This window comes from Xenopus tropicalis, chromosome 8 (genome assembly GCF_000004195.4).
Source record: "Xenopus tropicalis strain Nigerian chromosome 8, UCB_Xtro_10.0, whole genome shotgun sequence".
Taxonomy (NCBI): Eukaryota; Metazoa; Chordata; class Amphibia; order Anura; family Pipidae; genus Xenopus; species Xenopus tropicalis.
In genome coordinates this window covers 48,881,637-48,909,116 of record NC_030684.2, presented here as the reverse complement: position 1 = coordinate 48,909,116, position 27,480 = coordinate 48,881,637, and the positions used below count along the sequence as shown (strand labels likewise).

At 40.0% G+C, this 27,480-nt stretch overlaps 1 protein-coding gene across 3 annotated transcripts; it reads right to left on the bottom strand.

Moving 5' to 3' along the window:
• Window positions 1-1,423: 1,423 nt before the first annotated feature.
• Window positions 1,424-26,845, bottom strand: xiap (X-linked inhibitor of apoptosis). Of its 3 annotated transcripts, none has more exons than XM_031890487.1 (7): window positions 26,726-26,845; window positions 13,531-14,400; window positions 7,744-7,843; window positions 7,367-7,442; window positions 6,416-6,452; window positions 4,094-4,279; window positions 1,424-2,226 (listed from the first exon to the last, which is right to left on the bottom strand). In XM_031890487.1, exons 1-7 carry the CDS (start codon window positions 26,820-26,822, stop codon window positions 2,033-2,035), a joined length of 1,560 nt encoding a protein of 519 aa, XP_031746347.1. In that variant the 5' UTR covers window positions 26,823-26,845; the 3' UTR covers window positions 1,424-2,032.
• Window positions 26,846-27,480: the final 635 nt, after the last annotated feature.

Below are 27,480 nucleotides of genomic sequence, written 5' to 3'. Positions count from 1 at the left end.
ATGCCCTGTATATGCTTTTTTTGATTTAAAATATAATATATTATATATGATTGAAGGGTTTACAAAAATAAACATTTCTTTAAAGCGAGATGATCTATACAATAGGCTATATGATAGAAGTCCTCAAATATACATAATATTACCAAAGAAAAGTAAATGTTACTCATGGAGGAGCTTATGTGCACTACCTCTGACATAGGCCCTCCCCTTAGATACCATGGTATGAGTCTCAATTGCAACTCCTTGTAACTGGACAGGTCACTTGGTCTCCTGAGTTCCTGAATTAAGAGTACACCTATGCTTGTTGCCTTGAATAATAAATCCTTGAAGGAAAGGGATTGCTTTCAGTTTTGAGTCAGTTTTAGTTCAGTACTGAACAACTTAAAGGAGAATTAAACCCTAAAAATAATTATGGCTAGAAATGCCATATTGTATACACTATTAATACACTTATTGCGCCAGCCTAAAGGTTCAGCATCTCTATAGTGATATTAATCCACTACTTCAAAGTTGCCACAGGGCTCACCATACTGATTAGGTTATAAGTCTCAGCACACTGACACATGCTCAGTGTGCTCTGAGCAGCTGCTGAGAAGCTAAGCTTTGGGGTTGTCACAAATTATTAGCAGAAAATGAGGTTTGTCTGTCACAAAAGCTGATGGAACAAGGCTGATTATTAAATTCTGATGCTAACTGCACTAGAGCTGCCATGCACTAATAATCTGTATTCTTATTTTACTAACAAAGGGTTGTGGTTGCTTTTCTTACCCAATACTGCCATTTTCACAGGCCCCTGCTGCCTGTTGGGCATGCTCAATGCCAAAGGCAGCAAATCGGGGTTCAACCAGACCTGCAGAGATGGAGCTTCTAGTAGAGAAGGTCATATGGCTGAGATTCCCTACCTGGGCCCAGTACTGGGCTGTAACCCAGTAGCGTGCATAAGGAATGGATTTTACCCATGAATACATGAATGTCACCATACCGGAAAGCAGTGACTTGCAAATTTGGGCATTTTGACCTCAATGGTTCTTAAAAGAACAGCAGCAGTCAGGTGTGCCACAGACCTTAATAGACCACTTACCTTTTCACTAAACTTGCTATACTTTGCTATGCATTCAACTTGCTAAATATTTCAATGTAATCTTTCCTGACCATTACAGCTTATTTTCAGGATCGAATCACGGTATAGGTTTCTTTAATGATAGTGTCCATTTAAAGAGAATGTAGTCCTAATGTAGTCATTCTCTCAGTCTCAAAGTGGGATTCCAACAGTAGCAGCTTTGTATTATACAGAAGAACTAAAGAGCACAGGAACATTTCTTCTAAGCTGGGCATGTCAAACTGGTGTTTTGGGACTGAATGTAGCCCACACTCTCTCCTACTTTGGGACCCCAGACCCTCATGGATTTAACCACAACTTTACTTTCAAGGAACTTGAGATTTTCTTCCATTTATTCTCAATGAGAAAATAGTGACAATGCTACTAAACGTGGGCACAATGTATTCCCTCTCTGTGTATATGCCTTTTTACGGAGAACTTGAAGCAGCCATACTGTTTGTCTAGGCAGAAGTATTCTCCAACTATGGCTACAGCACCATTTATTCATTATAAAACTAAATGCTGTTGCAAGCAATATGGAACTCCCACTGACATTAATAAATGCAAATATTTAGAAAATAACATTCTGTGTCCTCTTATTGTAATGGCTGTTTGAGAGAACATAAATGGAAGATACACTCCTCTCTTTATATCTACAACATAATTTTTCTTTTAACAGAAATTTTGATCCAATATCTTATAACCTTCAGCTCTATTCAATCAACAATAAAATATATTCTACTGTTATGAAAACATTTCAGCAACAATGAATAAAAGATTTTGCCTCAGGATTCAGAGACTCATTACGAAGTGTCAATATGTTTAATATCTGGCCATGCCCCTCTGCAGTCCATGCATTACAATTAGTATTGTGATTTGTTTAATTAAACGTGCCCCTCTTCTTAAACGCCAACTGAGCTTTGGCATGTGAGGCTATGACATAAAAATTTTCTGTCTTCTTTCTACAATAGTGCAACAGATTGGACATTTATCAAGCACATCTGCACATACAGCACAGGCCACAAGGTGGCCGCAGGGTATGAAAACAATGGAGATCCGCCTGTCCATACAAACTTTGCAGATCTTCTCCTCCTCTAGTTGCCTCAGTTTCTCTTCAAGGCTGATCTCTGTAATGTAAACACAAAACACATTTCTCATTAGCAAGTCCACCAAAACTAACATTATATTCAATAACCTAAGTCTTTCAGTGGTATCTTCTAGAAAGAAAATTTAGATTTTTGGCTAGATATGGCTTAGCATGAAGCACAAACAGCTTTAGAAAATGCTCTGCAGATTTGGAAAGGTTTAGTAGGCAGTATACCCCACTGTTCAACATGAATGTAATGAACACAATTTTTTGCCCATTGTTTAAATTAAGAAATATCTTGAGCAAAACAGGGAAACTGAAACTACTCCATGTTTTGTCCTTGTGAGGTAGATAATTAGAAACCAGTATACCTCTCTTTGCCTCTTTATTGTGACCATTTTGTTAGCAGGAGTTCATTATGCAGGAGGATTATTTGTGCACTGGTAATCTAATAATCTACTTTACAAGACCAAACAAGGAGTTGCTTCAATATCCCAATATCATGTGGTCCCCTGTTGTAGATCGCAGACAGAGAGTCAAAAAATGCTCTGTAATCTAGAAGAATGGGTCACATGTTAAACACCTTAATGCCGGTTATAACGCCCCCTGTTTTTTTACCAGGAGAGGCAATTCCCAAATGTGGAATTACATCTGACTGCCTTCCATAGATCATAGATTTTTTAAAATAACAGGCAAATAATGTGTTTGGCACAATCTCAAGCCACTGAACTCATGTAATGTCGACATCCCGCCACTTTACAAGAATAAGACACACCAATGTTTTGCATAAGTTATAGTTTGAAAATGCAAGCAAGCAGAGTTCTCCCACCTGCCTCTGGAGACACAAATGGAAGGTATGATAAATGTTTCACTTCTAGCCATCCCCCATCCTATACTTCTAATGCCAGTTGAGACTGGCAACTCTTGGGCCTTCTCAGCCACAATGACACAGAACATTTAGCAAAAACCTTCTGTACAAAAAGAGAAGGTGACAAAAGGTGGCAGAACCGCGTGATTACCTTAGTGGTGATTCTTATTCTGTAGGTGGGCCTAAGGGGACCCATAAAAGCTGTCAACTCTGCCCCAGACTGAGTTGGCAGCTTATTGTCTGTCTATGGGGCCCTTGATGACCTGCTAAAATGATATTTCGCCAGATATCTATTGGGCCATTGATCCTCTCTAAACAGGTCTCTCTAGACCCCCCATTATTACTGGAACTTCAGGGCATTGTTTTTTATTTATATTTTACAAAGTTGGTATAATACGGGGTTCAACTATAGAAGAAGCAGACCCTATGACTGATGGAAGGACTGCATAATCAAATAAAAGTCTGCTCGTTTGGTCACCTTGCTAGAAAAAAAATCATCTTTAAGCTTTAGACCCTCAGCTTAAAAAAAGTAGATACATTTATATTTAACTATAGAAAAAGCAGACCCTGTGAATTGGTGACATGCTCATATTTTCTTCCAAAAATTCCACCCGCACACCCTATTCTCTCAAAATGATACAGCTCGGTGCCTGCTCACGTGGTGAATGGTACCCATTTGAAACAGGCTGAAACAGAAGAAAAATCAGCAGACCAAGTGCAAAGGAATTCCCCCAACCAAATTTGTTGCGTCATGAAGCAATTAACATGCATGGGTGATTGCCCTGCTCGTACTCGCTTTGCTGAGCTAAGTTTTTTTATCTGTTCTTCATATTTTTCTCACTACTGCAAATAACCCAAAAGGAGATGACAAAGGGACCTTTCACTAGAAGGGTAATCGAGAGTAACCAGATTGCCAGGAGCTGCAGCAATAGAGCAAAGCAAGTGAAGCACAGTTGTTCCACAGAGCTCAAGCTGCTGGAGCAGGTTTTTATGGATGATTGTACAATAGAACAGCTATACCTATGGAGCATGTATTTACCAATTTCCTTGGGCTTCTCTAAAACTGTTTCTTTCTGAGCACACAAGTCAGAGACAAATTCTTCCACACATGTATAATTTTTCCCTGTGGTCTTCAGCTTCTGCCCCATAACTTTCTTTATTTCTTCAAGAGGAAATCCCATTTGCTGGGCATTGGTCACCAATGGGCTCTTCAATAAATTGCTGTCTAAGGAAATGAATAACTGTTATGGCCTAATCCATTTATTAAATGTGTAGCATGTAGCTTAAAGGGAGTCCAGCATGATTTTATAGTGTACTTTTTATTTCTGCTTTACACTGTTACATAGCAAATAATTCATTTTACCATTAAAAATTATATTCTTGAACTGTTTTGCTGCTGGGGGGTGGGAGGGGCTGATCAGGGTCAGACTGGGCCACAAGGAAAAATCATACTCGACCCTTGCTGGCGATCCCCCTGCCCGACCTTTCCTCCCGACGCATTAAACTTCCATGTGCTCAGGGGAGGACGTCGGGGACCCTGCGGGGGGGTTAGGGGGGCCCCTGTGGGGGGGAATAGGGGACGCGGCTGGCGGGAGCCCTGGTGGGCTCTGCACCCCCCCAGTCCGACCCTGGGGGTGATATCACTCCAACCTTCAGCATAGCAGACTGTAAGCTCTACGGCGCAGGGACCTCCTTCCTACTGTATCTCATACCACATGGCACTTATAATAAATTAAATAAATTATATTGCTTGTCCTCCCTGTGTGTAATTTTGAATTCTGTAAGATTGTACAGCTCTGTGTACCCTTGTGGCGCTTTATAAATAAAGTTATACATACATACATACAACAGCACATGTCACATTACTATTGGCACCTGGGAAACTAAGAATATGTCTATCACCATGTCAAATTTCAAAATTAAACATAAAAAAAAATTGCTCTTTTAACAGATTTCAGTTCAGAATTCTACTGCAGCAGCACTACTAACTGATGCGTCTTGAAAAACATTTTCACATGACAGGATTCCATGACAGTCACAGGAACACATTTACCATCAACGGGGAAAATTAGTATTAGTTCAGTAACTTAAAGCAATCAATCGGCAAGAAGATTTAGCTTTGAATATTCTGCTGTATGTTTAAAAAATAAAAGCAAACCTCTTACTGATGCATATATATGATTGGGTTAGTAAATAAGCCTCACACACTACTGGAGAAATGCAATGAGATGCTAACTGCCCTCTTTTTCAATAATTAATCACATCAAACTAAATATGCGCTTGCCAATCACCAGCAAACTGGAAAATGGTGAATGATTCCTGCAAAAGTTTTAATGACAGTGTTAGCATGTGTATATTGCTCAGTTAGTGTAATATTAGCGTTACAAGGAAGGATCTGCTCATTTGACAAGGTCATCAATTTAGCAATCTTTGGCTGATTTGACCCCCAAACCAGGGGTCTGATGAGGTCCTCCAGACTGATTATTATCTGCCCATGTATGGGGATCCCCAACAGCCTCCCTGACCAATATCCCAACATCTGGCCAAAAGTCACCCAGATGTCAAATCAGGCAGACTTGATTTTCCCATCTGGGGCAAATGATTGAACCACCTCAAATTGGGCAAATTGGGAGAAATATCTGCTTGTCTGGTGACCTCACATGCAGACTTTTTTTCTTTAACTATAATATTTGCACCATGTTAACACTGTACTACATTTAGTAGAGTAAATAAAAAAGTGGTTTACTTAAGCTCTGATTAAATTCTGCATTTGTTGAGTTATTAGTAGGCTGTGCTGCTTCTTGAGCCACTGGCCCTCTGCCAGTTGAGTCAGAGAGCCCCATACGTCCCCTACTTACCTTCCATGTTCCTCTGACACCCCCCCCCCCCCCCCCGTCATTATTCATTTCAGTCACATTATCGCCAGTGGGAAGGCATTTGGAGGAGATTTGTCACAGTAGACTAATCTCCTTATTTGTCATAGCCCTAAGGGCAGTGGCACATGGGGAGATTAGTCGCCCCACGACAAATCTTTGTTGCCGCAGGCGACTAATGTCCCCGCAATGCCATCGCCTGAAATTGCCTCTCAAGGAAATGTTGGGCGACTTCGGGAAATTGTAGCAACACATATGCCATCCCACCAGCGATTTACATCGGATATTAGTCGCCCGCTGCAACAAAGATTTGTCGCGGGGTGACTAATCTTGTGAGTCACTGCCCTAAGTGTCACAGAGCTGCTAACAGTGAAAATAGGCACAGTAGCATGTAATCTTTCTAAATATGAATGAACACTATATTTTATGTTGGGTTTACTTGCACTTGAAGTAGAAATACAGGATAAAGCTATGAAAGTGATCGGTACCTTTGGGTAATGCAGGTGATGCGTCTGCAGAGTTTGCCTTCAGGAAAAAATAAACAAAATTAAATCAGTCTCAGTGCAATAAACAGACATCTGAATTAGCAGGCTTCAGTTACTCAATGCATTTTGCTAAAACAGTTAATCATACGCTGCTACTCAGAGAGATATTAGAATGTAATAGTCACAAATAAAAAGAAAAACTTTCCCCATTTTAATCCATACATGGAGTTTTAAATGCTCGAATAATGTTAATGGAGGGAGAAAATGAAAATGCCGCACTAGAAAATGAAAGGCTGCGCTAGATTCAAAAGAGGCAGGCAAGGAGAAGCATTCAGATGTGCAAGGTATGGTGCGGCAAAAGGCTCAAGCCACATAAGTGCCTAGTCCGGGGGTCCCCACCCTTTTTTACCCATGAGCAACATTTAAATGTAAAAAAATGTTGGGGTGCAACGCAAGTATGAAAAATATCCTACAGGATGACCAGTAAAGGGCTGTGATTGGTTATTTGGTAGCCCAATGATGACTGGCAGACTACAGGTTCTGCTTGATAGTACACATGGTCTTTATCTCTCCAAATCTTGTCTTCAAGTCAGAAATTCAAAAATGAAACCCTGCTTTGAGGCCGTTGGGAGCAACATTCAAGGGGTTGGCGAGCAACATGTTGCTCACGAGCCACTTGTTGGGGATCACTGGCCTAGTCCTTAGTTTGCTCTAAGGCAGGCAGTTAGGACCGGGGACAGGGCTGGAGTGCTCCACGTCATGCTCCCCTTTACACGGAGTGCCAAGTTTAATCCAGTGCTTCCTGCAAACAGAGCAGCACACACCTGGGCGCAATGCTCTTGGGTCATTCTCTTGCACTTGAGCCCAGTCCTTTTGAAAAATAAGGTCAAATATGTTTTATGGCCTAATATGTCACACAATGAAACATTTTTTTATATTTTAAAGATACATCACCTTGTGTAGAATGGGTCTCTTTAACTGGGCATGATTTATAAAGTGCTGTCCCTTTTCATCAATCAGGAACTTGCATCTGCAAAAGATAATAAAGGTGATATAATTATAGTTCACTGCCATATATACTGCTTCACCAGTAACAATCTGTAAAGACAGTCAAGTACCCCAGAGGAAGACCGTACTGTAACTTAACTAAAAAAATAGCCAAAACATTTTTATAGAGGTTTAGTTGGAATGGGGTCAGTTAGAGACTTTGGTTACAGTGCATTAAAAACCAATCATATTTGTAATTGACATTTATTATTTGATTTAGAGTTAAAAAAAAGTTAACCTGATTAGTTCTCACTTTATCTCATATATTTTAAATTTCTACTCACCCAGGATATGCCTTGGCATGCTCTTCCCAAGGATCATCTGTTGCCGACCAACAATTTAACACTCCCCCACAATGAAAGCACTTTGTGGCATCTCCGTCACCTACAGAGAGAACAACACTTTACTGAACCGTTTCTATTAAATAATGGCCATCGACAGAATTCTCTTAAGAATCATCGTATTTGTATTGCAGCAGCAGGGATATAGGGAAATCTTAGCGGCTAAGGGTAAAGACACATAGAGCTACTAGTAGCAGCTACTTGTCATTGCTATTAAAATAGACAATGCTGATCATTGACTGTTAATTGTCTCTACATGTGTTTTAGGAGAGTCTGTCCTCAGTATTTTCTATGGCAGGGGACTTTTTGGCATTTAGTAGCCATGACAAGATGCACCGAAGCCAGGATTCAGTTTGGGATTTAGCCAGGATTTGGATTCCGCCGAATGCAAGTGCCTGGCCAAACCAAATCCAAATTCTTAAAATCACATGACTTTTTGTCGCATGAACAAGGAAGTTGAAATATGCAAATTAGGATTCAGATTCAGTTCGGGACTTGGCCAACTCTTTTGCGCAGGATTCAGACAAATCCCAAAATAGTGGATTTAATGCCATTTCGAATTTCAGGTTTGCTACACCTGCCTCAACAACAGAGAGCACTATTATTATTACTATTATTATTATATTATTATTACTAAGAAATATGGAGTTGATCACAGCTCCCATGTGAATCAAAAGCAAAAAGGAAGGTTGTACTCACCACTGAAATCATTTTAATGATAAAAGAATGATAAAAGGGATGCACTGAGTGTGGCACCACATACTTTAAGCAAACAAACAAAAAAAAACAAGATCCACTGCTTTCACCTACTCAAAATCTTGAAGCACAATATTGTATTGCCCTTACATTCTTTACAAGAGAACAAAAGCCTAAAACAGAATATGGCCAAAAGTGATGTAATTTTCTTTTGACTCTTCCTAGCTTTCAAATGGGGGTCACTGACCCTTGCAGCCAAAAAACTATTGCTCTGTGAGGCTACAATATTATTGTTACTTTGTATTACTTATCTTTCTGTTTAGGTCATCCTCTATTCAGATTCCTCTGACTCTTTCAAACCACTGCCTGGTTGCTAGGTTAAATTGGATCCTAGCAACTAAATAGTTCCTGAAATTCCAAACTGGAGAGCAGCTGACCAAAAAGCAAAACAATTTAAAAACCGCAAATAAAAAATTAAGATCAATTGCAAATTGTCTCAGAATAGCACTCTCTACATCATACTACAAGTTAATTTAAAGGTAAACAACCCCTTCAAAACATTAGCATTAAGTAAGATTTTGTGTCATAGAAGCTGATGCTACAAGGCCAATTTGTTAAAAAGTTGTGATGCAGCGTGCATTGGTTTCCAAGCTGCCACGCAATGTGAATCTGAATGGATTCTAATCAGCCTCAGCCATGTATTGGTACTGAATATTATTATTCCCTTAACTCAGGTACCTGTCAGCAGTACAAAGCATACACTTTGAAACAGGAGAAAGAAGGGGTGTAAATAATCAGGGATTGCCTGTCCATACAGCAAGAATATTTAGCGAGCTAATATGTTGCAATATAAAGACAAACACAGGACTGTATGGAGAGGATTGGTTTTTGTTTGCTTCACAGGTTGCTGAGGTTACACCCTAATTGAACTGTGTGGGTGTGCACTTCCTTCTGCCAGATTTATCACGTCAAATAAAGGTGAAAACACTATACACTGTACTTGATATAAAGAGTTTTGGGGTGGTGCGAAAAGTCTATTTGACAATGTAAGATTCTTTCCCAACCCAGAGTCAGACGAAACGACAAGCAGAACTTGAAACTCTGATCTCTTCCTCCAAAGCCACAGTCACTGTTTTACTTCCTAAAAGTTCATAATTTTCCATTCGTAGAGAAAGCCATCCCCAGACAGGGATTTTTTTCTTACTGCGACATAGAAACTGCAGTGATAATATTTTTTTCTACAAAAATTGCCCCAGAAACGGAGAAAGGACTGCTAAAAGGCCTGAAAGAGCCCATATCTGTCACACAGATTTTCTTAAATGGAAAGTAACACAATAAAAACCAAGGTGCCCACTATAATGTTCACTTAAAGGGATGTGCACCTTTTGCAAAGTCCTACCAAAGTGGTTTGACTTTGCAAAAGAAGCAACTTTGATACATAATGTATCAAATGTGCATCCTATTAATTATATTTATAATTAAAGTCCACACTTACATGGAGTAGAGGATCACCTGCACACTTCTCTACCATGGAAATGTAGAGACTGGCAAAAAACTTCTATAAGGACGTGGAGTTTTAAATGCTACGGTGCACGTCTGGCCCATAAGTCAATGCTAATGAGGCAATCAGATTGACACGGTGCAAATGAATGAATGCGGCACAAGCATACACACTAGCACATAACGTGCTCTTTAGTACTCAACCACATACACAAGTGCTGCAGGAAAACACCTATTCTGAAAACTTGATTGGTGGGAAGCAGCTGTGTTACACATAAAATCTTTGTGACTGTGATGGGATGTCCTCACTCATTGCATATAAACCCAGAAGGGTGTTTTTACTATCATTGTAACTATCTGACAACCCCCGGCATCCTAATTTATTATTATTAACCTCCCATTTAACTCCAGCCTGTCCCTCCAAAGTAGCCACCCCAAACTGCCAGTTCAGTATTTTAGCAAACACTTATTATTTGATTCTGTTTACTTCTATACGGCTCATTTGGGGTTACAATGGTTTAGCTGCTTCTGCCAGGTGCTTAGGTTATAAGTCAAGTCTTCTAGAGGTTTTCATTTTTTCACTTGGCCAACAGAGATGATTGATTTGTTAATACCATACAAGCAGGGCTAAGGATAAGGGGTCCTATACCTGTACATGTAACTGAACTAAATGGGAGCTGGAGAAAGGTGTCAAAGCAAATATCAAAATTGAAGGGGGGGGGGGGGGTGGTCACACATTTATGCTTATATAACTTGCAATGGCTCCTTAACCCTATCAAAATATCAACAACTATATCAGGGTCTTTCATTCTTTATTGACCACTTTCGTCAATAAATAAATATCATGCCCACATTTGTAAATCTGCAGCTTAAAGGAACAGAAACACCAAGAAATGAAAGTAATTAAAATATAACGTACTGTTGACCTGCACAGGTAAAAGTTGTGTGCTTGTTTAAGAAACCCTACTATATTTTATATACCCTGCTGTGTAGTCACAGAGGCAGCCATTCAAGCTGGAGAAAAGGCACAGGTTGCATAGCAGATAACAGATAAAATACCATTGTATTCCACAGGATTTATCTGTTATCTACTATGTAACTTGTATCTTTTCTCCCTTTTTCAGCTTGAATGGCTGCCCTTGGGTATTTATAAACTATAGCAGGGTTTTTCCGTTAAGTACATTATATTTAATTAATATGATGTATTTTCATTTCTTGGTGTTACTGTTCCATTAATGTAGAAAGGATATGTCTCTTATATAACATAAAACCATGCAGTTCAGGGGCTTATTAGATTCTCACAAAGCACACCTTGGCAGAGAATGCAGCAGGCAAAACCTATTAAGGGGGTAAAGGTTAAAAGGTGTGACTTAATCTATGTGTGCAAGAGCTCAGGTGTATTTACAGGTTCCCACACTTAAAACAAACATGAGTGGGTTACTGATAAGCTCTGGTATAATTGCCTGTAATAGTACTGCTCACTATGATTGTTTTTGAATTCATGAATTCAAAGTCAATAAAATTTGTAAACCTGAAGCAGTGCTGCAAAAAGTATTATGTTAATCTCAACACATACACATGCTTTGGAAAGGACTAGCACTCACCGTGTAACAAGTTAAGTGCACATAATTGGAACACAAACAGTCTCTGTGCAGTCTGCATCCATAATCCTGGGTCAAAATATTTCTAACTTCATATGTTTCTCTTAGGAGAAAAGCACTCAGAAACACCCTATCTTGGTATGTATATTAAGTACAGAAAAAACAAGCCTACTCACATGGTAGCCTTGGTTGAAAAAAGAAAAAAAAAGGCATATGCATATAACTCTCTGCTTTAGTAAAACCTACCTAACATCTAGCAATATAATGAACTGGACTATTCCTGCTTTACTACAGGAAAGCACACTTATGTTGTTATTGTTAAGTGATGTGTAACTTGTTTATATAAACAGTGGCTATAAATCATGACTCTCTTTCCCTTTAGCCACACAGAAATATACATTCATCCTAGTGCCTGCTTTGACACATGGACAGCAAGTTGTGAAATGCAGTTAAATGGTATTTATAATGAATCTTCTACTATTCCATAGGTAAATATATTGTAGCACATCAATATCTAATAACTTTTTTTTTTTATGTCAAGCAAGTGTTATTTAGGGTTCTTTCTATCATGCTGAAGGCCACTAGGATATGTCAGCCATACAAGACAGGGGACATTTCATCTTTAAGCTAGAGCACAAGTAAAAAGGGTCAGTATACCCCCTTCTTCAGCGTGAGCTGCATGAATATGGTTAAAGTTTTTTAGATAACCACGCCAGGGTAATTAAAGCTACTCCATGTTTGGTACTTGCGAGGTAGATAATTAGATTAATAGTGCACACATAAATCTATTACGCAGGAGAAACATGCAGTAGCTTCAGTTTCCCTAGGGTTTTTGTTATTTCTTGATTAAAGGAGAAGGAACGTAATTTTGGCATTTTACTGCCAATAGACAATATATTTATTCTGCAGAAAGCATTAACATACCCGAGTAAACAGCTTTAGAAGCTTCCTCTGTTTGCTTAAGATAGCAGCTGCCATTTTAAGTGGCTCCCTGCCTGCAGCTCTACCGTTATAGCAGAGATCACACATTCTTAAGGGAGGGGGGAGGGAGATCTTAGCATTCTGGTGGGAGGGGGAGCAGGAGAGGGGAGAGAGGAGAGAACTGGGCAGATTCCGGCCACAGGAATTAAGGTTTCTGAGAGAGCAAGTCAGACACTGGAACATCATGTTTACAAAAAAGAGAGACAAGAAATCCTGTGTTTCTTTTGATAGAGGACTCTGTGTAGCATCACTGTAAGTGCTTATGGCTGATAAAGGTTACTTAGTTTTTACCTTTCCTTCTCCTTTAAAAAACAGGCAAAAACTTGCAAAAACTCTTCTGCACAAGTTCTTTTTTTTAACATAAGTAATAAAAAATAGCAATAAAATGCTAGCCTCACAGAGCAATAGTTTTTTGGCTGCTGGGCTCAGGGGCCCCCATTTAAAAGCTGAAAAGAGTTTAATTTGAAAATTAAAAAATGAAGACCAAGTTGCTAAGAATTGCTCATTACCACACATTGTCTAGAAATGGTGCAGAATTCTGCAAAGTATAGATTGAAAAACATCATGTGTGGCATTTTTATTACTGGTGTATTGGTCCTTTGCAATTATGGCCTGTTCTGGCCTACAGTTAAAGGGACTGATATATAAATAGGAGAGCATTTGAATAGGAAAATAAGTACAAAAAATAACAATAACAATTAAACTGTAGCTTTACAAAGCAATCGTCAGTGACCCCCATTTTAAAGCTGCAAAGAGTTAAAAGAAAAAGGCAAATAATTCAAAAACTATAAAAAAAAATAAATAATGAAGACCAATTGAAAAGTTGCTTAGACTTGGCCATTCTATAACATACTAAATGCTAACTTAAAGGTGAACCACCCCTTTAAGACAGACTTGCCCTAGCTTTAACCAACCAGTCTTGTTAATGTGAATAAATATATTTCATTCTCACCTATACTATAGAATCCAGCTTTAGCGAGTGTTTCCTTGTCAATTGGAAATGACCATGATGAAAAGGTCTCAAGACGAGCATTGTAGTCGTTCATGGCTGGGCAGGCCAACTCAGAACCTCTTCTCCTACCACCATGTGTATTGGCTTCGGTAGCTACATTGCCAACATCACGGCCCAAAACAAAGTAGCATTCAGGAAAATGTTTTTTGTGTTCTGTCCACGCTTTGTCACTAGGTTCCCAGTTCATTAGTTTTCCACCACAGCAAAAGCATTTGACTTGGTCGTTGATGCCTGTATAAAAAAGACCTGCATTGGCTAGCTCTTTTGGTGTTAAGGGGGAATAGGCTGGCCAGTTTTGAAACGTTTGCAGTCGGGCTTCCTCACTACACATTTCCATATGCCTGGGATATTTTGGTGTTGACATATCGACAACTCTTCCAGTCCTTAGCAAGTAGTCTGCCATAATCTCAGAACTAGATCTCTCAGCCAAGTCTTCAGCGGAATTCTGAAAACCATTCTGCATGATAGGCACTTGAGTTTGGATACAATCACTTCGTAAGTTATTAAAGCCATTAATAAATTTACAGTTTGGGGATATTTTCCGGTGCTTGCCAATTGCCGTGTCTCCATGCTGCCAGCCTTCAACCATAGCCAGGCAGCTAAAACACTTGACTCGATCTCCATCTCCAGTGTAATAGAAGCCGGCCCGCGCTAGTGCTGGAGCAGAGACCGGGTAGCTACTTGGGAAGTTAGCAAAGGACGCCAGTCTGACTTCCTCTTCAAAATAATTCTGGTCCACATCCATATCATAAGCACCGTCTGACATCTTCGGACACTGGCATGTCATTTCCTCTTTAAGAACAAATTCAGCTAAGGACAGAAATAAGAAATAACACAATTTATGTAAAAACTTTAATAATTATAAATATGCCATAATATTTTACCCATATATTTTTGTTGGGCACTTATAACAAATGTAATAATACTATAATAACATTTTACTTTAGTGGAAGGGTGTCTCCCTGGGTGCTGCTTAGCAGCTAGGCTCACCAGTCAGACTGATGTAGACTCTTGAGATAAGTGCTACCATTGCTCAGGGTCTTGGTGCATCCCATATTATGTATTTACCCTTTTTTAAGTTGGGCTGCTCAAGTGCTTTTCTCAAAATAATCTCAACAGAATGAGAATATTCCGAGTTCTGCTAAAATCCTGGATTATGGCAGCATAACAATAGAGCAGGTCCACAGACTGTGGGGTTGATACACCCTGAGGAAGATGGAGCAATATCAGAGTGGCCCAAGTCTGAAGGAATATCTAGGTGAGCTTTGGAAAGAATGCTTATTAGGTCTTCTAGATAAACCCGACTTGAATGTCAATAAACATGAAATTTAAGAGGTACATGTATTTGATGTGTTAGATATACTTGCAACGAAGGCTAATGTACCAGTGTTTTACTAAATTATGAACTAAGGTGAGTCCTGTGCCAAGGTTAGGCTCAAATGAGCTTGAACTAAAAATGTCTGCCAACCACTGGAATAAAGGCTCACCTGCCAACCCTATGTGCCAGAACTGTGGTACCGTCTCTCTTTGTAGGTGTGAAAACCAAAATAATGCAACCCAGCTACCTAGCTCATTTGATTGCTTTATACAATTACCAGGAATCATTGTTAAAGGGTAACAGTACTCTGTATAAATAAGGATTAACTATGCATATTGAAATCTAACAACAAAGAAATGACTGAACATTTTCTGACAACAACATGTTAAATAAGCATCTTTTAGAAACTCGAGGACAAAAAAAAAACCAGACATATAACATATTCAGCAAGACAAGGCACACAAAATACATACCAAGTTGAGGCTCCATAATCACCTTTTGGCTGTTAAATTGCCAAGAAATAGCTAGTGTTTAACAGAACACTAAACTAACCAGCATAAAGTACTATGCTCTACGGCTTATATACCAAATGAATTGTGCCAGTGAACTTTGGCTTCCCCTGAGGTATGCAGAAGTTATACCCCCATCACAGAATCTAGCATCGGTGTGGCTGAGCAATGCAGAAGTTGTCTGACAGCATGCCCTAGTTATGAAAGGAGAAGAAACACACCCACTGCTCCCAAGGTTCCCTTTCAGGCTGGGAAATCCAGTTTATGTTTTTGCTAAAACTTTTAAAGGAGAAGGAAAGGTAAAACTAAGTAAGCTTTATCATGAAAGGTCTATGTAAATACAGTCATAAGCACTCACAGAAAAGCTGCCCTGTGTCCTCTATCAAAATAAACACAGGATTTCTTGACTTCCTTTGTGTAAACATGTTCTTCAGTATCAGACTTCCTCTCTCAGAAAAATCCTTCATTCGCGGGGCCTGAGCCTGCACAGAAGCTACTGAGACCAGGCTAAAATGGCAGCTGCTATCTTAAGCAAGCAGGTGAAGCTTCTAGGGCTGTTTCTACAGATTAAATATAGAATCTAGGTGGCACTTATGTGGCTAATCTATTGGCATTAGAATGCCAGAATGCCAAAATGCCTTTCCTTCACCTTTAAAAGGACATACAGACCAAACACTTGGAAATATAATCATATACAGTAGGAAGAATGAGTATTGAACACGTCAACCTTTTTCTCAGTAAATATATTTCTGATGGGCCTATTGACATGAAGTTTACACCAGGGGGCACATATCACGAAAATGCTTACGAAAAAATTGTATTAATCATGATATCGTATTGGCGATCCGAAAGTCACAAAATTTTCGTACCGAACGATTATAAACAGCAGGAAAACCTTTCTGATTTTTTTCGCACAAGCGTACGAAAAAGTCACGCAAGACACGAAACATTTGGCGAAAATACGAACGCTTCGAGCGTTCGTGTCTTAGTAAATCTGCCCCCAGATGTTCATAACAACCCAAGTAATCCACATATACAAAAATATGAACTCTGATCTTCAGTTCATTCCATAGATTTTCAATTGGATTCAAGTCAGATAATTGCTTGGGCCATTCTAGCAGCTTTATTTTCTCTCTGAAACTGTTTCATCATCAGCATCCTGGTAGATGGCAGCAGATTCTTATGAAGAATATGTCCCCCATTACATTTCTCCATTCATCCTTCCTACAATTATATGAAGTCTGCCAGTTCCATATGCTGAAATACAGCCCCACACTATGATGTTCTCACCTCCGTACTTCATTGTTCTTGTGGTGTTTTTGGGATCATGTGCAGTGCCATTGCTCCTCCAAACATGGTGGGTGCAATGACATCCAAAGAGTACAATTTTGGTCTCATCTGACCAGACTTTATTCTCCTAAAAATTCATTGAATTGTCCAAATGTTGTGCAGCAAACTTTAAATGAGCTTCAACATGCTTTTTCTTTAGCAGTGGAGTATTGCGCTGTAAGCGTGCAGAGAAGCCATGTTGGTTAACTGCTACACTTATTGTTTTCTTTTAAAAAAAAACCTGTACCTGATAATTCAAGGTCTGAAGCTCTCTGTGAGTAATCCTTGGCTCTTGGACAACTCTTCTGATTATTCTATTGACTCCTGTGTCAGAAATCTTGTGAGGAACACCTGGTCGTGCCTGTTTAAGGTGAAATTATGTTCTTTTCACTTCCGGATTATGGCCCCAACAATACTCACTGGAACATTCCTAAGCTTAGACATACTTCACTAATTCCATAAGTATGTTTTGCAACAACAAGGTTGCGAAGGTCTTTAACCCTTTTACTGCCAGCCATTTTGGTCAAAGCGGAACTTGTATTGCCAGACAGTTTTTGAACATTTTGCACTGTTTCACTTTAGGGGCCTTTCCTCGGGGGGACTTTTAGTTTACCAAGGAAAACAATATATCGTTTTTTTCAGAACAACCTAAGCTTTCAAAATATGGTAGAATTTTTGTGTAATTCCAATTCTGTAACAAGATATAGGCTTCTAAATGTCTAAAAATGCAAAAAAAATCAAATTTTCCATAATATAATCACACATACTAGAAACAAAAATTATTTTATGCACGAATATACAGTTGTATATTCGTGCATAAAATAATTTTTGTTTCTAGTATGTGTGATTATATTATGGAAAATTTGATTTGGAAAGTCCCATGTCTCCTGAACGTGCCAATACCAAATATATATAGTTTTATGGAGATTTCTCACTTGTATAGGTCAAAAACTCCCAGCAGTACACTACCAAATTCCCAAAGCACTGCTCCAAAAAAACTGCATACTTTGGATTTCAAGGCCAAAATTCCACTAACAGAAGGTTTATCCCAGAAAATTGTACATTTTTGGAAAGAACAGATTCTGGGGAATACAGAATAGGCACAACTGTCTGTCTACTCCAAACTATCAAGTCGCAATGCTTTCCTAAAGTTATTGGTTTTTATCAAAATTTGTGATTTTTTTTAAAAATCGCTTCAAAGCTTCTAGTCTATAGTATCTTATCTCCTACAGGTCATAAAGTAACCAAATAAAACACCCTAAATATGAATGCCTGGGGTCCACTGAACAGTTTGATGCCCAATATGTATAGGTTTACCTAAGTATGTGGCATGTAGGGGCCCCAATGTGAACATACCCCATATGAACTGTCATTTCTGTCATTTCAGCTCCTGCAAAATCAACACATTTACATCATTATATGTGGGATGAAGCTAGTAAAAAGTACGCTCACCCCAGAAAGTCATATTTTTGGAAAGTACACATTCCCCCGAATCTAAAATGGGTACCCATGTCTTTCTACTCCAAAGTACCAAGCCGCACAGCTTTTCTAAAGTTAGCAATTTTGATGACATTTCCAAAAATCCCCTCAAAGCTTCCACTTTGAAGCATCTTATCTCCCACATAGCATTAGGTACCAAGATAAAACACCCTGAATTTGAACGCCAGGGGTCCACTGAACAGTTTGATGCCCAATATGTATAGGTTTACCTAAGTATGTGGCATGTAGGGGCCCCAATGTGAACATACCCCCATATGAACTGTCATTTCTGTCATTTCAGCTCCTGCAAAATCAACACATTTACATTATTATATGTGGGATAAAGCTACAAAAAAGTACGCTCACCCCAGAAAGTCATATATTTTTGGAAAGTACACATTCCCCCGAATCTAAAATGGGTACCCATGTCTTTCTACTCCAAAGTACCAAGCCGCACAGCTTTTCTAAAGTTAGCAATTTTGATGACATTTCCAAAAATCCCCTCAAAGCTTCCACTTTGCAGCATCTTATCTCCCACATAGTGTTAGGTACCAAGATAAAACACCCTAAATTTGAACGCCAGGGGTCCACTGAACAGTTTGATGCCCAATATGTATAGGTTTACCTAAGTATGTGGCATGTAGGGGCCCCAATGGGAACATACCCCCATATGATCTATCATTTCAGCTCCTGCAAAATCAACACATTTACATCCTTTATGTGGGATAATGCTACAAAAAAAGTACATTCACCCCAGAAAGCCATATATTTTTGGAAAATACACATCCCCCCGAATCTATAATGGGTAAATATTTCTTATTGCTACAAAGTACCAAGCTGTAAAGCTTTCCTAAGTTTGCAGATTTATATGACATTTTCGAAAATCGCATAAAAATGTTGCAATTTGCCGCATTTATCTCTCACAATTTCTTGATAAAGATCAGATAAAGACAAATCACCCCAAAAAGGAACACCAGAGGTCTACTGAACAGTTTGATGCCCAATATGCATAGATATACCAAAGTCTGCGGTATGTACTGAACCCAAAATGAAAATAGCGCATAAGGATTTCTCGCCTGCCAGCTCAGCTTTTGCACACAGAGCCCCCTGTCAGTGTATTATGTGCCAAAACTTCCCCTAACCATACAGTGACCCCCACAAAACCATATATTTTTGGAAAGTACACATTCTGACAAATCCAACAAGGGTAAAGAGTCCTTTCTACACCAAAGTACCAATCTGCAGAGCTTTCCTAAAGTTATTGGTTTTTATGACATTTCAGAAAATCGCCTAAAAATGTTGCAATTTGTCGCATTTATCTCACACAATTTCTTGCGTACAAAGGCAAGTCACCCCAAATAGGAACACCAGAGGCCTACTGAACAGTTTGATGCCCAATATGCATAGATATACCAAAGTCTGCGGTATGTACTGAACCCTAAATGAAAATAGCGCATAAGGATTTCTCGCCTGCCAGCTCAGCTTTTGCACACAGAGCCCCCTGTCAGTGTATTATGTGCCAAAACTTCCCCTAACTATACAGAGACCCCCACAAAACCATATATTTTTGGAAAGTACACATTCTGATGAATTCAAAATAGGTAAAGTTATTTTTGTACACCAAAGTTACACCTGGCAAAGCTACGCTAAAAACAGATCAGGAACACTTATATAGGGATAAAATGTGATAAAACCACAAAAATTGTGCAAATCTGTGAAACAACAAAATAAGTTACATGACAGTGTAATTAGTGGCCAGAATATCTGATCCAATAGTAACGCTGTCAAAATAAACAGTTTTTAGGTAAAAGAAAATAAAAACAAAGTGGTAAAATGAAAAAAAAAAAAAAAAAAGCAAAACAAAAAAAAACCAAAGTGTTTGTGTATACATGTGTGTACATGTGTAAAAGTTGTGTGATAGTGTGTAAGTGTGTATATGAGTGTAAATAAGTGTATAAAAGTGTGAAAAATGAAAAAAAAAAAAAAAAAATTCTAAAATGTGTGCTGTAAGTGTGTGTAAATGTATGTAAGTGTGTATAAATGTATGTAAATGTGTGTATAAGTGTGTAAAAGTGTGTAAATGCAATAAAAAAAAAAGTCCTTACCTGTTCCTGAAGACCCGATCGCCTCCTTCCTCATTTGGGCCGGCGCTGGGGGAGAGGGAGGAAGCAGGAAGCAGCAGATGCGATGCGATCGCGTCTGCTGCTTCCTGGAGGGTCCTGCGAGCGATCGGCTCGCAGGACCCTGATGACAGCCCCCCTGGCACATTGCCCAGGGGGGCTGTCATTGTTAGAAGCCCTCTGCAGCGGCGGCACATGCCGCCGCTGCAGAGGGCAGCGCTTAAACGCCAACGACGTATGAGACACGTCGTTGGCGTTTAAGCCCTTTTACTGCCAGCACGTATGCCATACGTGCTTGGCAGTAAAAGAGTTAAAGAGCTTTTTGCTTTTACCCATCATGAGATGCTTCTTGTGTGATACCTTGGTAATGAGAAGCTTTTTTTAGGCCATCAATTAGGACTACATTAGCTGATATTAATTTGCACTGATAGGGGACAGGATTGCTTTTTAAATACAGGTATAGGACCCGTTATCCAGAATGCTCGGGACCAAGGGTATTCCGGATAAGGGGTCTTTCCGTAATTTGGATCTCCATACCTTAAGTCTACCAAAGAATCAATAAAACTGCAATTAAATCCAATAGGATTGTTTTGCATCCAATAAGGATTATTTGTATCTTAGTTGGGATCAATTACAAGGTACTGTTTTATTACTACAGAGAAAAGGGAAATCAGTTTTAAAATTCTGAATTATTTGATTAAAATGGAGTCTATGGGAGACGGGCATTCCGTAATTCGGAGCTTTCTGGATAATGGGTTTCCGGATAAGGGATCCCATACCTGTACTGACAGATTTCAGCAGGTTTCGTGGCTTTCCATGCCTTTTTGCACCTCCTTTTCTTCATGTGTTCAATGCTTATTCCCTGTGTCATTCCACTTTATTACACATAGTTTAATGTAAAGACTTTGTTTTGATTGCTTTGTATGTGTGGATTACTTGGGTTGTTACGGACATGTGGTGTAAATTTCATGTCAATAGCCCCATGAGAAATATATTTACTGAGAAAAACTGTGTGGTCAATTCTTATTTTCTCCTATAATTGGCCAATACACAGTTACAGTGGTGTGAAAAACTATTTGCCCCCTTCCTGATTTCTTATTCTTTTGCATGTTTGTCACACTTAAATGTTTCTGCTCATCAAAAACCGTTAACTATTAGTCAAAGATAACACAAGTAAACACAAAATGCAGTTTTTAAATGAGGGTTTTTATTATTTAGGGAGAAAAAAAATCCAAACCTACATGGCCCTGTGTGAAAAAGTAATTGCCCCCTGAACCTAATAACTGGTTGGGCCACCCTTAGCAGCAATAACTGCAATCAAGCGTTTGCGATAACTTGCAACGAGTCTTTTACAGCGCTCTGGAGGAATTTTGGCCCACTCATCTTTGCAGAATTGTTGTAATTCAGCTTTATTTGAGGGTTTTCTAGCATGAACCGCCTTTTTAAGGTCATGCCACAACATCTCAATAGGATTCAGGTCAGGACTTTGACTAGGCCACTCCAAAGTCTTCATTTTGTTTTTATTCAGCCATTCAGAGGTGGATTTGCTGGTTTGTTTTGGGTCATTGTCCTGCTGCAGCACCCAAGATCGCTTCAGCTTGAGTTGACGAACAGATGGCCGGACATTCTCCTTCAGGATTTTTTGGTAGACAGTAGAATTCATGGTTCCATCTATCACAGCAAGCCTTCCAGGTCCTGAAGCAGCAAAACAACCCCAGACCATCACACTACCACCACCATATTTTACTGTTGGTATGATGTTCTTTTTCTGAAATGCTGTGTTACTTTTACGCCAGATGTAACGGGACACGCACCTTCCAAAAAGTTCAACTTTTGTCTCGTCGGTCCACAAGATATTTTCCCAAAAGTCTTGGCAATCATTGAGATGTTTTTTAGCAAAATTGAGACGAGCCATAATGTTCTTTTTGCTTAAAAGTGGTTTGCGCCTTGGAAATCTGCCATGCAGGCCGTTTTTGCCCAGTCTCTCTCTTATGGTGGAGTCGTGAACACTGACCTTAATTGAGGCAAGTGAGGCCTGCAGTTCTTTAGATGTTGTCCTGGGGTCTTTTGTGGTCTCTCGGATGAGTTGTCTCTGCGCTCTTGGGGTAATTTTGGTCGGCCGGCCACTGCTGGGAAGGTTCACCACTGTATCCATTTGTGGATAATGGCTCTCACTGTGGTTCGCTGGAGTCCCAAAGCTTTAGAAATGGCTTTATAACCTTTACCAGACTGATAGATCTCAATTACTTTTGTTCTCATTTGTTCCTGAATTTCTTTGGATCTTGGCATGATGTCTAGCTTTTGAGGTGCTTTTGGTCTACTTCTCTGTGTCAGGTAGCTCCTATTTAAGTGATTTCTTGATTGAAACAGGTGTGGCAGTAATCAGGCCTGGGGGTGACTACAGAAATTGATATTGAAATTGAAAATTGAAATTGATAAACCACAGTTAAGTTATTTTTTAACAAGGGGGGCAATCACTTTTTCACACAGGGCCATGTAGATTTGGAGTTTTTTTTCTCCCTTAATAACGTAAACCTTCATTTAAAAACTGCATTTTGTGTTTACTTGTGTTATCTTTGACTAATAGTTAAATGTGTTTGATGATCAGAAACATTTAAGTGTGACAAACATGCAAAAGAATAAGAAATCAGGAAGGGGGCAAATAGTTTTTCACACCACTGTATGTGTGGGCATTAGCTTCTGGCTGGCTATGTAGACATCAACAAAGGCTTTTGGTGCCAACAAAAATAAAAGTTCACTGAGTTCTGTTAATAGAGGAATGACAAAAATGTGTTGTCATATAAAAACACACAAGCTAAATATTTCCTTATCTGTTTTTTTTTTTTTTTAGATAAGCATTGGCCATGCCACAGATTATGCAGTATCTCACCAATAGAACTCAGCATTACTGTGTAAAATTGAGTTTTGCTTATATAAATATACCTGATAAAGCAAAAGAGTAGAAAAGTGGAGTGCCTACTACTCTATTTACATCCTTTTTTTTGGTGTGCAGAGATTCCGTTACAAGCAATCATGGGGTTTCATCTATCTTATACCTTGGAAAATTTAGATCAATGGATAAGCCTAGAGTCTATCTGTTGGGAAGCAGCAAAAGCTCCAAACCAGTTTCCAGTTCCACTTAGAGTTTCAGCTTTTAAGCTTGGGTATAGGTGTACCTTTGATGGCAAATAAGCATTATCACCAAATCCCTGCTCCAAGCTCCCCAATGGGGAAGCACCCTATTTTGGAAACTGCTACTCTAAACTGAGAATACAATGTCCAGTTCCATTAGGTACCCTCTGCCTCAGCAGCTTAAGACATATGGGTAGCTTCTCTTGTATTTACAAATGAATCGCTTGGCTTATCATTCCACTCTGACTATACAATGTAGGGAGCAGGAAACAAAGGTATGGGACAGTTGAGCCTTCATGAATCCACAGTGCCGTGCAGCAGAGAAGCCAGCCCTGACAATGCTGTGAAACACACTTTTTTTTTAAACAACAAGGAAAGTCTGTCTGTTTATTAGGCACCTCACAAAAAAGATTCCAGTTCCTGTCTGGGAACAAACACAGCTTCACCCTGTGCTATACACGCCAGCCTCTGGACCATGTGTGGGCTCCGAATTATTGTCCCGATAATTTTCATACATGGACAGGTTAGAAAATTTTGGTTGCATAACAATAAAATCTATGCATAATATCCTTGGGGGACATACAATGCATTTCCAGGAAGTCACTTTCATACGATTGTCTGCCAACTATTTCATGTTCAGAACATCCTCTGATTTTTTATTTTTAGAGCTTTCTCCACCAATTTCAGTCTTAATGTTAGTTTTAGATTGTTGAATTTAAATGCATGATTGATATCCGAGCGTTTGTCGGAAGAAGACTAAAATTTGAAGGTGTATGGCCACACCTACCTACAGAATAACATTTATGGATTTTACCATGCCACACAGGCTGGTTCTTCCGCAGGCTGAGAATCAGCCACTCCGCTGGCATCAGCCTCCTTTGTCTCCACCCGGAACCACTATGTCAGCCTGGGTGCAGGTAAATGTGGTGGATGTCAGATGCAAACTCCATCTGTGATTTGACAGGTTCATAGGATCGACTGCTGCAACCAGCCCCCAAGCTGACATATATGCTTAGACTGTCAAGCAGCATGGTCAAAATCAGCCTGCCCAACCAAATCTGTGCATGGATGGCCAGCTATTAACTCTTTTTATCAGGTTATCCTGACTAAAGACTAGTATTACATATAGGTAACGTGCTTCAAGTAATTGTTGTCTAATTAGTACAAAGTGATAGGAATGATGAGAGGGTGTTTTCAGCTGTCAGGAGACTTTGCAGCAATGTCAATTTTCAGGGACTTTTTAATGTATTTCTGCTACAGCTCCACCTTGTGGCAAGATGCATAATGGTTTAAGAACAAGAAAATTAAAATGAAATTAAAACCTAAGTGCAATATTGTGGGACATCCCCTTCCCAACAGAGGGGGGGGGGGGGTTTAGAAAGTACCTAAACCCACACACTGGGAGTGCTATGAATGAGAAGGCTACACACACACACTGGGAGTGCTATGAATGAGAAGGCGCTACACACACTGGGAGTGCTATGAATGAGAAGGCGCTACACACACACACTGGGAGTGCTATGAATGAGAAGGCGCTACACACACACACACTGGGAGTGCTATGAATGAGAAGGCGCTACACACACACACACTGGGAGTGCTATGAATGAGAAGGCTACACACACACACTGGGAGTGCTATGAATGAGAAGGCGCTACACACACACACTGGGAGTGCTATGAATGAGAGGGCTACACACACACACTGGGAGTGCTATGAATGAGAGGGCTACACACACACACTGGGAGTGCTATGAATGAGAAGGCTACACACACACTGGGAGTGCTATGAATGAGAGGGCTACACACACACACTGGGAGTGCTATGAATGAGAAGGCTACACACACACACACACACACACACACACTGGGAGTGCTATGAATGAGAAGGCTACACACACACACACACACTGGGAGTGCTATGAACGAGAAGGCTACACACACACTGGGAGTGCTATGAACGAGAAGGCTACACACACACTGGGAGTGCTATGAATGAGAAGGCTACACACACACTGGGAGTGCTATGAATGAGAAGGCTACACACACACTGGGAGTGCTATGAATGAGAAGGCTACACACACACTGGGAGTGCTATGAATGAGAGGGCTACACACACACACTGGGAGTGCTATGAATGAGAAGGCTACACACACACACACACACTGGGAGTGCTATGAATGAGAAGGCTACACACACACTGGGAGTGCTATGAATGAGAGGGCTACACACACACTGGGAGTGCTATGAATGAGAAGGCTACACACACACACACACACTGGGAGTGCTATGAATGAGAAGGTTACACACACACACACTGGGAGTGCTATGAATGAGAAGGCGCTACACACACACACACTGGGAGTGCTATGAATGAGAAGGCTACACACACACTGGGAGTGCTATGAATGAGAGGGCTACACACACACACTGGGAGTGCTATGAATGAGAAGGCTACACACACACACACACACTGGGAGTGCTATGAATGAGAAGGCTACACACACACTGGGAGTGCTATGAATGAGAGGGCTACACACACACTGGGAGTGCTATGAATGAGAAGGCTACACACACACACACACACTGGGAGTGCTATGAATGAGAAGGTTACACACACACACACTGGGAGTGCTATGAATGAGAAGGTTACACACACACACACTGGGAGTGCTATGAATGAGAAGGTTACACACACACACACTGGGAGTGTTATGAATGAGAAGGTTACACACACACACACTGGGAGTGCTATGAATGAGAAGGTTACACACACACACACACACACACACACACTGGCTTTGCTGAGACTTAACAGAAATGCTGTTTGATCTCTGGGACGATCTGAGCCATTTCTCTGCTCTCTCTCATTTAATGTTATTATACTGTGACAGTGTATAGATTACTCCCCGTATCCCTATGTAACGGCCATATTACTACAGTTTAAGCACATAAATCACATGTACAGATGCATATATAGCTTTTTGATGGAAAGGCTATCAGATCTATGGACTGGCCCTGGAAATCAGGGTCAATAGGCAAAAGTGCAGTTCGGAACAATTTGCTAACCCGGGTCAAAAGCCTTTATTTATCTACTAGGGTGTGGGAATATTCCAGACCGGAAAGGCAGTCTCCATAATACACAGCTACAGGGTATCCCTATGAAGAACTGGGCACACAGCCTCTCCCTGTGCGATACAATAAAGCAAAAGCGGTAGGTGGGGACACATTCTCTCTCACATGACTTACATGCTAGCAGCAAGTGCAGCTGGAACCCTGGTAAGGACGTCTTCCTCAATGCAGGAGGAACAGGAAGCGCAACCCTCCAACCGGAAGTGCAAACCATGTAACAAGCCCTATTTCACAATAAGGCGGCCCGATTGTTAGTGTGGAAAAATGCTACATGGTGTGGAATCTTGCGCCACCTGGTGGCTGTTTAGAAAAATGATTCAAGTAATGTTATAACTAGGCGTTTCAACTTCAGCTTGAAAAAGGAACTAGAATGTTCTGAAAGCTTGCTATGGTTATCTTAGTTAGCCAATAAAGGTATCACCTTTATACCACTTTTGTTATTTTTTATTTCAAAAGGGTTACCCTGTAAACATTTTTTGACTGGCTAACACGGTACATCACCTTTTCCTGCAACTTCAGGTATAGGACCCGTTATCTAGAATGCTCGGGACCAAGGGGTCTTTCTGTAATTTGGCTCTCCATACCTTAAGGGGCACATTTACTAATCCACGAACGTCCAAAAAGCGTCCAAATGCGTTTTTTTCATAATGATCGGTATTTTTTCGTAAATTGTCGCAACTTTTTCGTAGCCATTACGACTTGCTCGTAAATTGTCGCAACTTTTTTGTAGCCATTACGACTTGCGCGAATTGTCGCGACTTTTTCATAGCCGTCGCACCGAGTACGAAAGTTTCAGATTCATTCAAGCTTCAGTATCGTGACTTTCCTTGGGCCAGGTTGGAGCTGCAGAGTGCCATTGAGCCCTATGGTAG